This window comes from Equus asinus, chromosome 14, assembly GCF_041296235.1.
Source record: "Equus asinus isolate D_3611 breed Donkey chromosome 14, EquAss-T2T_v2, whole genome shotgun sequence".
In the NCBI taxonomy this organism is placed as follows: domain Eukaryota; kingdom Metazoa; phylum Chordata; class Mammalia; order Perissodactyla; family Equidae; genus Equus; species Equus asinus.
In genome coordinates, this window is record NC_091803.1 from 25,613,243 (window position 1) to 25,627,555 (window position 14,313).

The 14,313-nt window shown below is 48.5% G+C and overlaps 2 protein-coding genes across 7 annotated transcripts in view; one reads left to right on the forward strand and one right to left on the reverse strand.

Annotated features, from left to right (window-relative positions):
• The window catches only part of SGF29 (SAGA complex associated factor 29), a 38,675-nt gene extending 37,311 nt beyond the window's left edge, over positions 1-1,364 (reverse strand). Inside the window, exon 1 of one of the 5 annotated variants that reach the window (XM_014863974.3) lies at positions 1,164-1,364. The gene's annotated coding sequence lies outside the window, so the exon portion shown is untranslated. Of the gene's footprint in view, positions 1-880; positions 1,011-1,163 lie in introns of those variants that run through there. The other 4 variants (XM_014863975.3, XM_070483952.1, XM_014863973.3 and 1 more) reach the window with 4 other exon arrangements.
• Positions 980-13,702, forward strand: NUPR1 (nuclear protein 1, transcriptional regulator). 2 transcript variants are annotated; one of them, XM_070483959.1, is made up of 6 exons: positions 1,021-1,217; positions 9,554-9,611; positions 10,347-10,656; positions 11,436-12,499; positions 12,919-13,068; positions 13,406-13,702. In XM_070483959.1, exons 4-5 carry the CDS (start codon positions 12,388-12,390, stop codon positions 13,053-13,055), a joined length of 249 nt encoding a protein of 82 aa, XP_070340060.1. In that variant the 5' UTR covers positions 1,021-1,217; positions 9,554-9,611; positions 10,347-10,656; positions 11,436-12,387; the 3' UTR covers positions 13,056-13,068; positions 13,406-13,702. The 2 variants fall into 2 exon arrangements, with proteins under 2 accessions (XP_014719467.1, XP_070340060.1); XM_014863981.3 differs by lacking the exons at positions 9,554-9,611; positions 10,347-10,656 and having other exon boundaries at positions 980-1,217.
• Positions 13,703-14,313: the final 611 nt, after the last annotated feature.

Sequence of the window (14,313 nt, forward strand, 5' to 3'; positions counted from 1 at the left end):
GAGATGCTGATTAAACATTAAGAGGAGATGTCACGCAAGAACAGAATATAAGAGACTTGCCCCTGGCCGAGTGGTTAAGTTCGTGCACTCTGCTTCGGCGGCCCAGGGTTTCGACGGTTTTGGATCCTGGGTGCGGACATGGCACCACTGATCAAGCCATGCTGAGGCGGCATCTCACATGCCACAACTAGAAGGACCCACAACTAAAAAAATATATACAACTATGTACCGGGGGTGCTTTGGGGAGAAAAAGGCGGCGGGGGGGGGGGGGGGGAAGAGCTGAATATAAGACTGTGGAGTTCAAGGCAGAGCATTGGTTGAAGATGGAAATTTGAGAGTTAGCACAATACATGGTATTAATATTTAAAGCCTTGAAATGGATAACTCCCAGCAAGTGAACACAGAGAACGGATCCAGGATGAGGCCTTGGGGCAGTGCCACCATTAATGATAAGGAAGAGGAGCAAGAATCAGCAGAGAGGCCAGAGAAGAGCTGACGCTAAAGACGAGAATGTTCTGCAAGCCCAGTGAAGAACACGTTTCAAGAAGGAGCAGTGATAAACTGCATCAGACACTGCTGTGGGACTAAGAACTAAATACCGAATCTGGCGACCTAGAGATCATTGGTGACTTTGACAAAGAGCTGTTGCAGCAGCGTGGTGGGGACCAATGCCTTACTAGTAGGAGTGGGTTCAGAACAGACTCGGAGGAGAAAAGGTGCCAGTGAGTAGAGCCTGAAGCTTTGGCTGCAAACCGGGGGAGAGAGACGAGAAGGCACCTGCAGGAATCTGGAGGGAGAATGAGGTTATTTTGTTAAAATGGGCACATCTCGAGCATATAATAAAAAACGCCAGTGTTCGAGGCTCATCCTCAGCCCTCACCTTCTCGCGCTACAGCTGGGTAGCCCGTCCCTGCCCGCCTCTGCGCCAAGCTCGGCCAGCCGCCGCTTCCCACCCTAGCAGGGCCGGCGGCGCAGGCGCAGATCTCAAAGCCCGGCGCGGGCCTTCCCTCCCCGAGCCCCGCCTCGCCCGGCCAAGGGCGCGTGCGCACCGCCCCTCCAGAGCCGCCTCAGCGAGGCCGGGAAGTGGGGACGCAGTGGGGGACTCAGGTCCTCCGCTCCCGCCATTCTCTGGGGATCCCAGACCACGACCCATCCCTACCCACCGAGCCACGGGCGGAACAGGCACCTCACGCTGGAAACTGCGGCGGTGAGAGCAGGTGCGTCCCTCGAATGCTTTTCAAAGTCCGCGGACAATACCGCGCTCGCGTTCAAAGATTCGTGGCACGTTGAGAACCGCATAGGCTTTTTCCCTTTTATGAGTCGCGTCCTGGAGGACCACTCTGCGCATGTGCGGTCCTTCCTCTGTGACGTGCCGCGTTGCCCTTTGGGAAATGGAGTCTTTCCTTTGACACACTGTTCGGGTTCTTCAGCTGAACCTTGTTTTTTAACAAACTAGGGTTCCTGTGTGTTTTCAGTCTCTTCTCCCATTACCCAAAGGCGCTTCAAAATAATAATAAAATAATAATAATTTTTTTAAAACCTAAAGAAGAGTAGCTTGTTGATCGAGGGGGGAGCAGTGGGTATATGAGCAGTCTATACTTTCTGCCCCAATTTTGCTGTGAGCCTAAAACCGTTCCAAAAAATAAACTGTTTTTAAAAATTTTTAAATAAATAAAAACAACAGATTTGTAGACGCAGAAATCGTGCTTTTAGGGAATCTTTCCAGGAACGTATTAAGGATGTGAGCAAATATTTAGCTACAATGGTTTACATCCTAGTGTCTTATTATTTCTTACATACCCCCTACCAAAGTTTATAATTACATATTTATTTGTCTGATTATTTGGTACATTTCCCAGCTCCATGAGGTCAGGATCATCTTTTTTGTTCACCTGTATATTCCCAGTACATAGCACAGTGTCTGCCACATAATAGGCCCTCAGTATTTTTGTATTCTTTAGAAGAATCTCAGACTTCAACACAAACTGTTTCAGTCCAAAACTTAACGCATCATTTTCTTCCATCAAACTTGCTTTTCTTTCTGTGGTCTCTACCTCAGTGAAGAGCATGACCACCCACCCAGTCTCAGCTCTATCCTGCGTTTTAGGAGGCTTATGCCAGCAAGGATATAAATTTTGCATTTGCAAAGGTCTTAGGAGCTAGTTCTCATGAATGTCAAATATCAACCTTACTTATTCCACAAGAGAAAACTGGAGCTCGCTATGGTTTGTTTGAATTTTCTTTAATTTCTGATGTTTCTACAATAAACATGTATTACTTGATTAATTTTTTTTTAAAGATTTTATTTTTTTCCTTTTTCTCCCCAAAGCCCCCCAGTACATAGTTGTATATTCTTCGTTGTGGGTCCTTCTAGTTGTGGCATGTGGGACGCTGCCTCAGCGTGGTTTGATGAGCAGTGCCATGTCCGTGCCCAGGATTCGAACCAACGAAACACTGGGCCGCCTGCAGCGGAGCACGCAAACTTAACCACTCGGCCACGGGGCCAGCCCCCTGCTTGATTAATTTTTTAAAAGTGTTTTCAAGAGTTGCCCATGTGTAAGCGATAGCTCTTTCTTCCCCTTCATATCTAAATTCCTCAAAAGAATCATCTGTCCTCTCATTTCATTTTCTCACCTCCCTGTCTGCAACAAGGGAGCCCCTGGGAGTTATCCTTGACATCACCTTTTCCCTCCCCTCCCGTTTTCAGTCCATCACTAAGTATTTGCAGTATAAACATAAGAACAGCTCACATTTGGTGGGCACTTAGTATGTATTAGGCACCGTTGAAATGCTTTACATGGGTTCTTTCATATAAGAGAGTCCATCTACTCTTCATCTCCACTCTCCATGCTAGTCCAAGCTGCCTCTCCTCTTGCCTAAACAGCTACAAAAGCATTTTATTGTTTTCAATCCTGGATGCAGAGGTTGCGTTACTCATTTCTCACTTTACAGCACACTGTCCTCATGGGGCTCTGCATGGTCTCTCTCTTGTTTTATGTATTTATGGCGTTCTGTGTCTCTTCTTCATTCCTCCCGTCTTCCCCAATGGTGTGTGGGAGTCTTTGTAAAACATTTGCGTTGTTTAGTGTGCCTGTATCTTTAATTCAGCTAAATGGTATTGTCCTATAAACCTCATTCTCTTTCTTACAGTTTCCACTCAGCAGCATGCTTTGAAGACCCGTCCTTGTTGTGTGTATGCCTAGCCTGTTACTTAGAATAACCATGCAATATTTCATAGTGGGCACCCAAATTTTAGTTATGCGGACCCACATGGTGGGCCTCTAAATTGCCTCCAACTACTGGCTACCACAAACAATGCCACAGTGAACAGACTCATGCATGTCCCCTTGTGGCCTATGTGAAGATTTTTCTGGGATGTATATCCACTAGTGGCAGTAAACAAAGCTTCTTAAATTGTCTCCCCTAACCTGCTCTGGCCAGAATGATCTTCTTAAAATCCAAGTGTGTATGGGTCCGGCCTGGTGGCTCATCGGTTAAGTTCACATGTCCTGCTTCGGCGGCCCGGGGTTCACCAGTTCGAATCCTGGATGCGGACATGGCACCACTTGGCAAGCCATGCTGTGGTGGGCGTCCCACATATAAAGTAGAGGAAGATAGGCATAGATTTTTAGCTCAGGGCCAGGCTTCCTCAGTAAAAGGAGGAAGATTGGCAGCAGATGTTATCTCAGGGCTAATCTTCCTCAAAAAAGGAAAAGAAAATCCAAGTGTGTTCATGTCCTGGCACCCCTGGTCTCCTGCCCCACTGCCTCTTCTCCCAAACCACTCTACCTTCCTCTCCACTTCCGCCTGCCCAGTCTTCAGATCTTTCAGACCTGTCCTGTCTCCTCTCCCACAGGACCTCTGCAAAGGCTGCCTAGAGCACATTCCCTCCCCTCTTTCCCTCCTTATCTCCTGCTCATCTTCACATCTCCCTGACTGAGCCAGATCCCTCTCTTATAATCTCTCAAAGCAAGTGTAGACCTGATGTAATTGTGATAGTAACACAAATGTCACAATTTTCTATTTGTTTGTAACCTATCTGTCCTACTCCTCACCCTTTAGATTATAGACTCCATGAAGTCTGGGTTCATATCCATTTATGCTCATCACTGTATTTTTAGCACTTAGCCTTGTACGTGGCACATAATATAAATATTTCTTAGATAAAAGAGAAAATGAAATGCCCAGGGAGAGCCATTGAGGGGGCAGCATTTTGGTGGGATGACTGTGATAGATTTTGGTCCTCAGTTCTGCAGCACCAGAAAGTCCATTTTGTCAGCAACCTCTCAGGATAGACTCACTCTGACGCAACTCACAAGAGACTGAGGTATAAACCAGGCATTCACTGAGTCATGTGGGGAGATTTAGAATGGTGGAACTGACCAGAACACTCCCTTTGCCTGAGCAGCATGGTCCCTTCCTGTGAGAAAACCACAGCATGGCAAAGAAATCTAGGCCTTTCTGGTCTATCATTTAGTTTCATCGCTTCAGAGCATCACATCTGAAATCCTTTCCAAAGAACCTTCAAAAATCACAGGGACTGTGGCTAGCCCGGTGGCGCAGTGGTTAAGTTCGCACGTTCCACTTCGTGGTGGCCCAGGGTTCGTGGGTTCGGATTCCGGGTGCGGACATGGCACCACTTGGCAAAAGCCATGCTGTGTTAGGCATCCCACGTATAAAGCAGAGGAAGATGGGCATGGATGTTAGCTCAGGGCCGTTCCTCCTCAGTGAAAAGAGGAGGGTTGGCAGCAGATGTTAGCTCAGGGCTAATCTTCCTCCAAAAAGAAAAAAAAAATCACAGGGATCTTTACTGAAGGTCTCTTGAGGCCATGAGGCGGGAGTGACATAGTATGCCTCCCCCTCAATCCCTTTACAGTCCCCCCCTTCACACGGAGTTCCACGGCTGAGGACAGTGCTCATGTCTCTCCCTCCTCTTTGCTTTCTCCCCCATCAGAACAGGCTTTTTGCGTGGGGATTTCAGGCACCTGCTGTGTAGAGCCAGTTGCCTGTCCCTGGGCTTGTCCCTCTTCATGCCCACCCATCCCCCTCCTGAGCAAAACAAAAGAGGCTCCCACCTCCCGAGGCAGGCAGGTGAGGGAAATTGTAACTATTCACATTTGATGGGTTTTGTCCCCAACACATGCAGAAGAAGCCACCTCATTGCCAGAAGGTGGCATAGTATGCAGGGAGCTCAATGGAGGAAGAGGATGAGACAAATTAACTCTTAAAAGTTATTTTTTTCTCCTCTTTGTAAAATAGGTATACACTGAAAAGTCAAACATCGCAGAGGTCTAGAATCTATAATGGAGAAAGGAAAAGTTCTCCGTAACCAGGTCTAGGATTTAACCACTCTGGAGAGTTTGGGACACATCCCGTTGCCCCTCCACTTTTTTTTCAATCATTAAAATAATTTTTTGTACAGAAATAGGATTGAAGCCGCACAGCAACCCCTTGGGCTCAGGCTCCTTGTGGGGGTGGAGGCGGCGGGCAGAGGACTCCCCGGGACAGTGGTGGGCAGGGCGCTAGGTTCTGCCCCGACAGAGTAGGGGGCTCCACAGCCTGGTCCCGCTCTCCCACCACCCCCTCAACTTGCAAGCCACTGGTCATCCCCAGCAAGAGATTATTTGAACAGATTTTCCTCTTGACAAATAGAAATGGCAAGCAATAGGATATATGAGAGTCTATGAGGAAGCCATTTAGTGTAAACCTGATTCGGCCTGACTTTGTTTTTCCAAAAGGGCCTGACATGGCCATTGAGCACGCACGGTATATCTGCTTTAAACATTTACTATGGGAAGAACAAATGGCCTTAAATAAACGTGCAGCTTCCCCTCACACTGGCGTTTCCTTAAGGATAAGCATCTCTCCCTAGGCTAGGAACTGATTCCTGCACCCACCCTGTGACCACCCAGCTCGAGACAACAAACCTGCCACCCCACTGTGTCCACCGAGACAGCAGACCTACTACCTGCCGTGTCCATCAATTGCTGTGCCGACAGAGCAGTCTCGTGACTGTTGTAAAAGGGACATTTCAATCCTACGTAAAACATGCTCTTTGAGGGTATATAACCACTCTGTACACCCCACATTTTTGGTGTCCTTCCTTCCTTGGGGAAGGAAGGCCCTGGGCTATGGCCCTCACATTTTGGCTCAGAATAAACTCACCCAAATTTTCATTTATAGATTGGTTATGCATTATTTTCATCAACACTCTGTAAGGATGGAGTTATGTTCCAGATGGAACAAGCCACCAAGCAACACTCAAAGATCACCCTTACCGACCCGCAGGATCCCCTTGACATTCCTCAGAACAACACCTTGAAGACCCTCACTCCACACGGGGCCCCAGGGGCACATCCCATCCAGGAGTGGTCCATCAGCTAGCCTGTATGAAACCTGGATTGGCATTTACACAGTCAAGGATTGTTAATCTGTCCAGGAAACCACCAAAAATTACACTGTGATATTGTCCACCCAGTTTTTCAACATACAGCTGGACAGTAAAGACCTCTTGGCGTTTACTCCACTGAGCACGTGCCAGGCTGCCCAGTAGAGAGGGTGAGTGAGGACTGCTCTGGATGAGCCTGTGAACACAGAAGTGACAGCATTGGACATCAGACGCCAGTGGCCCCAGCTAGAAATGGAGTTGAGACTTAAAGAGATGAGACTCTTCATTGGAGCTAACTATCATAATTTTAGGAAGATAAACATTGTTCTGAGTTTTTTGTCTTTATGTATTTTTGACTACTCAAGCTATGTTTACAAAATGAAGTTGAATGGAGAATATATGGTAATAGCGGAATAGATGGCTAATATGGGTATTTCAGGTATTTCTCAAATCTGTTTGGTTCTGTTCTTTATTTGTGTGCAGGTGTATACTAAGTGTCTTACTGTACTAAGGGGCGAGGTGTCTGTAGGAGCAGGGAAAGCATATTTTGTTGCTGACATTGAGAATTGATGGTGATAATAGAAAGCAGGTGATTTCGGTCAGTTGACAGACAATGACCCTTTCTTGCCTGCACCGGAGTATCAGACTGCGCCCAGTCCCTCTCCTGCCACTGACAAAATAACCCCTTAAAATTCCTTCCAGATTTAAGAGCTCTATGGCATGACCCAATGGATAGAAAAATTTTAGCTTAAATGGAAGTCTATACTATGAAGTGATTATTCCTCTAAAGAGACATTTTAAGCAACAGGGTTTGGAAAATCTTAATGTCTACAGCTGGGTAAGCATGAGCCATGCATTGTATGCTGCTTTTTTTCTATGCCATGATTGATACATGTGCTGAATCATCACATATTTGTCATTAGACCTAGAGAGACAGGTCATTTTAAAAACAGCACTGAACTGGGAGACAGGAGACTAGTGTCTCCTAAACCCAGGATTAGAATTGCCTTGTACTCCAGCTCCTTTGGTTAACTAAATGAGCTCTGCTTTCCCCTACTTTGGCCTTTCTGGGACACTGTCCATGACCTCCTGGTCTATCTGACTTCTGCTCATCCTTCCCAGGGCAGCTCACACATGACCTTCTCTGGGAGTTGCTCACAAGCCTGAATTAGGTGCACCTTGCAGCTTGAATGTGCTTTTCTCACATGTTACACTGTGTGATAAACATCCTACATATTGGGTGTCATCATCCAACAGCCTCTCGATGACCCACACCTTGAGTGTGGTACTGCGTTCTGCTTACTTTCATATCCAGCACCAAGCAAGTGCCTGGTATGTGGTTAGTGCCCTCAACATTCGTAGAGGGGAGAATGCTACTCTCTCTCGTCCTTATTTCCTCATCTATTAAATGGGGTTGGATTTGCTGATCTCTCGGGAGACTTTCAGTAATAGAATTTATTATTCTAGATCCTTCTACTGTTGTTTCATCTGGCCATCTATCTTCTTTAGTTACCAGGAGAAATATGTGACACCTATATTATGCTGAAAAAAACGTACTACAGTTATCTATATTATTTCAATAAGTTTAATGCAAAAATTAGGATTATAGTATACCTAGTGTTCTGCAAGCTGCTTTTCATTCAACTATATGTTATGGACAACTTTCTCTTCAGAGCTAGAGACATAGCTTATTCTTTCTAATGGCCACAGGCTATTTCACAGAAGGGTGTTACTTCATCTACTGAAGGACACTTGGGTCGTTTCTGTTTTTCACTGCTACAAACAAAACTGAGAGCATTTCTGAAGGAGATGCTTGTAAGTAGAACCGCAACATCGGGGGATGTGCATTTAACATTCTTAGCAATTTTCCCAAATCCCTCATGGAAAGATTGCATCCATTTATATTCACGGGGATGATGTCACACAGCCAAGAACTGCAAGCACAGATGCCAGGTTTGAGGGTTTCTCTGTCCTGGGGTAGAAGGTCATGCGCATACGTCTTGGTTCACCTCATTTAGGCTTCTTGAGTCTCCTTGGTAAGCAGCGATGTCACCAGCCACCTTGATTACATATCCTGCCTCTGGTCTGGGAAGCTCCTGATCCTTCCAGCCAAAGACTCCTGCACATCCCTCAGTCTGTCCAGGCTTCCCTGAGCTGCATGGTTTAAGTCCTGGAGTTGGGCATGTCTTGCTGTCTTCCTCACAGTCATTCTTGTTCAGGCTTTACTACCCCCAGGAAGTCTGCCCTGGTCCTCTGCCCGACCCAACCCCCACTGGCCCCATGCTGGATTAGGCGCCCTCCTGAGAGCTCCTCCAGCCCGTGTTTACTCCAGGCTGATCACACTGGGTTGTAATAGGTGTGCCTGGCAATCTAGAATGTCACGAAGGTATAGTCATAAGCAGCAAGAAAATTAACTTCCTGGGGCAGGCCCGGTGGCGCAGCGCTTAGGTTCGCACATTCTGCTTCTTGGCGGCCCGGGGTTTGCTGGTTCGGATCCCGGGTGTGGACATGGCACCGCTTGGCAAAAGCCATGCTGTGGTAGGTGTTCCACGTATAGGGTGGAGGAAGATGGGCATGGATGTTAGTTCAGGGCCAGTCTTCCTCAGCAAAAGGAGGATTGGCAGTAGTTAGCTCAGGGCTAATCTTCCTCAAAAAAAAGAAAGAAAGAAAGAAAATTAACTTCCTTGTAGCTGATTATACACGCACCCGGAGGCTAGAGGATGGGAAAACACACCTTGACTTTTCCCATTGGGTCATTTTTGGGGCCCTACAGGTCCAAGCCAGTGGGCTCCCAAAAGTCCCTTCTCTCTTGGCCACCCTCCCTCTGCCCACTCCTCCCTGAAAGGTCTAGGCTTTGTTCTTCCAGCACCCACACAATCAAGGCCAAGGAGACCTTCCCTAGCTCCATGGAGGATGGTCACAGTGTCTTCACAGTCCTTTGTGGGACTAAGATTGGCTCCCTCACTTCCCTTAGAGCAGAGCATCTGGAAGCTGAGAAAGCAGTATGATCTTAGCATAGCTTCATGTTTTCAACTAGTCATTTACTGAGTGCCCATCGTGTGCCAGCAGCGGGGCTACAACAATGATCAGATACACAGGATTCCCGCCCTCATGAATAATGATAATAATAATAGCTAACATTTATGGAAATTTACTCCATTCTAGGCACTGTGCTGAGCCTTTACAAGAATTGGCCTTTTAATCCTCACAACAATCCCACTAGGTAGGTACTATTATTAATCCAATTTTACAAATGAGGAAACTGAGACGCAGCGAGATTAAATAACTTGTCTCAGGGCACGCAGCTAACAAGCAGTAGAAGCAAGCTTCGGACCCAGGCAGTCCGGCGGCAGAGCCTACTCCTTTAACCATGAACTGAACTTAACCAACGATGGCCTTCTAGTGGGGACAAATCATGGAGAAGCAAACAAAAAAGATAGTTTGATTAGCAATAACTAACTGCTGTGGAGAAAGTAAAGTGAGGGTGATGGGGTGAAGAGTAACTGGGGTGCGTGTGTGTTTTGGGGTGGGAGGTGCACTAATCTGCTCCTGACCCGCCTCCTGCATCGCACAGAGCATCCAGAGGTGCCACCAGGTGTGGTTCTGTGTGTCCTCAGTGCTTAGCCTGGTCTGACGCAGGCACTCACTGGGAGGCAGGGAGGAGGGGACAGGGAGTGAGGGAGAGAGGGAGGAATCTCTGGCAGGTGCCTCCACACACGCAGCTACCCAGCCTTTGCCAGTGTTTGGCCAGCTGGGCAGACTTAGCACCAGCCCTGGAGCTGGGGTCAGGTAGACTGTGGGAGGAATCCTCCTCACCCCATCTGTGTGACCTTGAGCAAGTGGCTCTCTGAGCCTCAGTTTTCCTTGTTGGAAGAATGGGGGAAATAGTACGCCATGTGCCCGGCTGTAGCCAAAACCCTTTCACACATCGGGTGCTGTCTCTGTCTTCCCTTTACAGTTGAACAGATGGAAACTCAGAAGTGAGCCCAAGATCTCGCGGCGAGTAACCCGCGGTCCTGGTGGCAGACGTGATGAGTGAAAGTCCGCCCCCTAGGGGGTAGCTCGGGAATCTGTGAGGGCATTCTTGGTGGTCACAATGACAGGGAGGCGGAGCCAGACAGTTGCACACGGAATTGTCCCATGTCCTGCATGACGTTTGACTGTCCTGCTAGACATTCATGAAGCTAAAAAAACTTATTTACGATGATCTGAGCCTACTCCTTACCCCCTCCCATCTCATGATAGAGGGAATTATTTTGCTACTACAGGTAGTGATAAAGCCCACCACTTTGCAAGAACATCCTATTTCCTAATTGTCTCCACCTTAATGTGCCGTGGTGTGTTATCTTTGTTTAAGTTAAGGTGACTTTCGTCTTTCTCTTCTCATCTGGTCTGTCGTTATTATCCCAATTCTGTTTTTATTCAAGTGTCCTCCTGTCTTCACTTTCATTTCCTGGGTATTAAAGAACTCGCAAATCAACCAAATCTAGAAAACAAAAGCTAAATTGAATTCTGGCTCAGGCTAGGGAAGGACACAAGCAGAAGTGTTGCTTCTTGTTCAACAGAGGACAAGACTGGGTTATTCTAGGGTTTGGGGAAGGATGGAGTTTAGGTAACATTGAGTTGGAACGTGTTTCACTAGTCTCACAGCAAAGTGGGAGTGTGAGCAGAGAATAACACCAAGCGTGTCCTGCAGCGCTGGAACCAGAGTTTAAAAAAAAAGGTAGACTGTTGTGTCTGCCCCCTTGCCTGCCCTGGACAGCAGGGCTGGGAGCTGGTGCACAACAAGCCTGAGCTAAAGCAGGAGTGGGCACCCAAGGGTGTGGCCTCTCTGGGTCAACTCGACCCTCATGGTCAGATCCTTGGGCAAGAGTGGAAAATTCCACTTTCACATGTTTCTTATCTAAACCTCTTCCTTTAATTCACATTAAATAGGTACAAACGCCTGTTTACTTCATAATGTCTTCTACCTCAGTATGTCCATGTTTTGAAATATGTATTATTTTATTATAAATTAATTTCCTTCTGTGTCTTCTTTACATTACAGTGAGGGCATCATACGGAGTGTTTGGGAACTGTGTGACTAACTCTTAGATAGTGCAGCTTACGCTGGACCAGGCATGGATTACCTCCTTTGATCCTCTCACCAACTCTATGCAGTGGATACAATTATTATCATCCTCATTTTTACAGAGGAGAAAACTGAGGCCCAGAGAGGGAAAGTGACTTGCCCAGGGTCACACAGGCAGTAGTAAATCGGGGGTTTGAACCTAGGGCATCTGGCTCCAGAATCTGCACTCTTAACCACACTGCTAGCCTTCCTCTCAGGTGAGGAAATTACCTAGGGAGCCCAGTTCAGGATATTAAGGGGCTTTCCAGATGTTTCTTATAAAAAAGGGGGATTGGGTGTGACAGGGCTAAGAACTACTGACCTAGCACAGTGTGTTGATATCCTCTCCCCCCTCCTTTTTCACTCCGTGTTCTGCCACCACAGTCCTGAATCTGAGCCAGAATTGGGGTGGGGGGCCGTGAGATGTGTGGCCCTCACCCCAAGCCCAAGAGGGGCGTGTGGCAGAGGGCAGGAGATAGACAGGAAGGAGTTGGCCAGGTGAGGCCTTCAGTTCCCTGCTGGCCGTGGTCCCGGGGACTGTTTATGCCCAGACCCTGCCTCTTTCCTCCTCCTCCCTGAGGGGCGGGGATCTCCTCTGTGGAAAAACACCCAGCTGGGCGAGCCCCGAGCCCCAGTGCGAGGGAGGAGGCAAGGGGGGCTGGGACTCACGGAGGACTCTTCCCCTCTCGTGACTGGTGTTTAGTGGGCTGGGTTCTGGGAAAGGGCCTGATTGCATCAGACAGGGCCTGAGGGGCTGGAGCCAGACTGCGGGCTGAGGAGGAGACGTGGCCTTATAAATTGGGGCCAGTGAACTGAGAGGTGTCAGGAAACTAGACACAAACAAAGCTTTAGAAGACGAGAGAGAGACAGCGAGAGTGAGCCAGACATCATGGCCACCTTCCCACCAGCAGCCAACCCGTCCCAGCAGCCCTCGGACCCAGAGGACGAAGACCTGAGTCTGGATGAGTACGACCTTTACGGCCTGGCTCATTCTTACCAGGGTAAGACCTGGCCCTGCCTCCCTCCTGGTCCTTCCCCTTCCGATCCCCACCCCTACCTCCAAACTAGGCTCCCTCCTTGGACTTCTCCCCACACTTCACCCTTATCCAGCCAAGGTGTTCTTTATCCCTCGAGTCACCCCCTTCTAACCCCACTTCCACTGAGCGCTGTCCTACTTGGCCCTGGGGCCTCACACACTCCTAGAATACTGGAGGCAACAACAGATCATTCTGGAGGTCCCTCCTTCCTCAGATGGGGAACAGGGATTATGACTGCCCCAAAGCTATGTGCTGACGATCCCCCCAGTCTCCCTACTCCAACCCAAGCTCTTCCCCCGACCCCTACACTCCCGACTCCTGCGTCTCCTTTGAGGCATCATGCCTCTGCCCACCTCACCTTGGCCTCTTGCCTGGGTTCCCAGGAGTGGGAGGCCGGAAAGGTCGCACCAAGAGAGAAGCTGCTGCCAACACCAACCACCCCAGCCCTGGTGGGCATGAGAGGAAGCTGGTGACCAAGCTCCAGAATACCGAGCGGAAAAAGCGAGGGGCACGGCCCTGAAACAGAGCTGGAGGTGAGGAGTTGGGGGGGAGCCCAGAGCACCAGTGGAGGTCCCTCTACCTTGAAAGGGCAGGCCTGAATGTGCTGATTAGGTGGGGAGGAGGGATCAAAGGACTTGTTTCAACATAGAATAAAATGAGACATACGTTTGACTTTGAGCTTCTTAGTGACCAGAGCAAAGGGGGAAACATAGAAGCTTTCCAGTTGGAGGGAAATTTGGTTTACAGAGAGGAAAACTGAGACCCAGAGAGGGTAGGATCCTTCTCTGGAGTCACACAGCAAGTGAGTAGGAGAGGCAGAATCAGAACCCAGGCCTCTGTCCCTTTGGTCACGTGCTTTCCTTCCTCCAGATGAGGCCAAAGCACAGACACTACACAGCAATGGAGACAGGACCATGGAAGAATCAGCACCTGGACCGGATCTAGGCCTGCTTGCCCTCCGCCCCACCCCCAGGACTTACCCCACCTGACTGAGGCTCCCAGGGGCCACTAAGGAAGCGCCCCAAGCCCCAGAAAAAGGACACGATGGGGAGCAAGAGGCAGGGAATAGAAAGGCAGAGTCATGAAGTTACTCCCCAAAAGAAAGACGCTGAAGACCTGGGAGCTCCCCAGGGTGGCAGTGACAATAAACAAAATTCAGCAGCTGCAGCCTGCGTGTGAGTTTTCGTCCTCTCTCTGTTCCTGCCTGCGTGTGTCTATATTTGCATGAGCCAGTGAGAGCCTTTCTTGTTAGTGTTGTGTCTGGCTATGTGCCTGGGAGGATGTGCTCCTGACTTTGTAGGGGTGTGCAGAGCTAAGTATGCATTTTTTTTGTATGGATGTGCTTTGGTGCGTACATTTCTGTGGTCTCTTTTGGGGTGCAGGGGGATTTCCTGTTTCTTGGTAATGCTGCCCATGAAACAAGCCCCCTCCCCAGCTGCTCTTCATTTTCGGGATAACAATCTTGTTGATCATGTCATATTCGTATAACGTCACCTTTTGAAGTGAAGGTTATTTCTTGGTGCCATCTGCAAAATGGAGAAAACTCAGATTTAAAACGTTAAGGGACTTGCCCCAAGTTACTCAGGACTCAAATTAAAGGATTCTTGGTGTCCTCAAGTGTGAGGTGGGTCCCTCTGCCCAGGGGGCTACCAGGACAGCATTCTGGGAGGTCAGCAGGAGGAGGAAGTTCTTACCTAGCGTTATCAGTCTGGGGCCACGCTTGGAGAAGAACACAGGGCAAATAAGAGGTGAGATTGAAGCTAAGAGGATATATTGAT

Coding starts and splice junctions, on each gene's coding strand:
- NUPR1 (XM_014863981.3), top strand. CDS start 12,388: ATGGCCACCTTCCCACCAGCAGCCAACCCGTCCCAGCAGCCCTCGGAC. Junction 12,500..12,918: donor CCTGGCTCATTCTTACCAGG/GTAAGACCTGGC, acceptor CTGGGTTCCCAG/GAGTGGGAGGCCGGAAAGGT.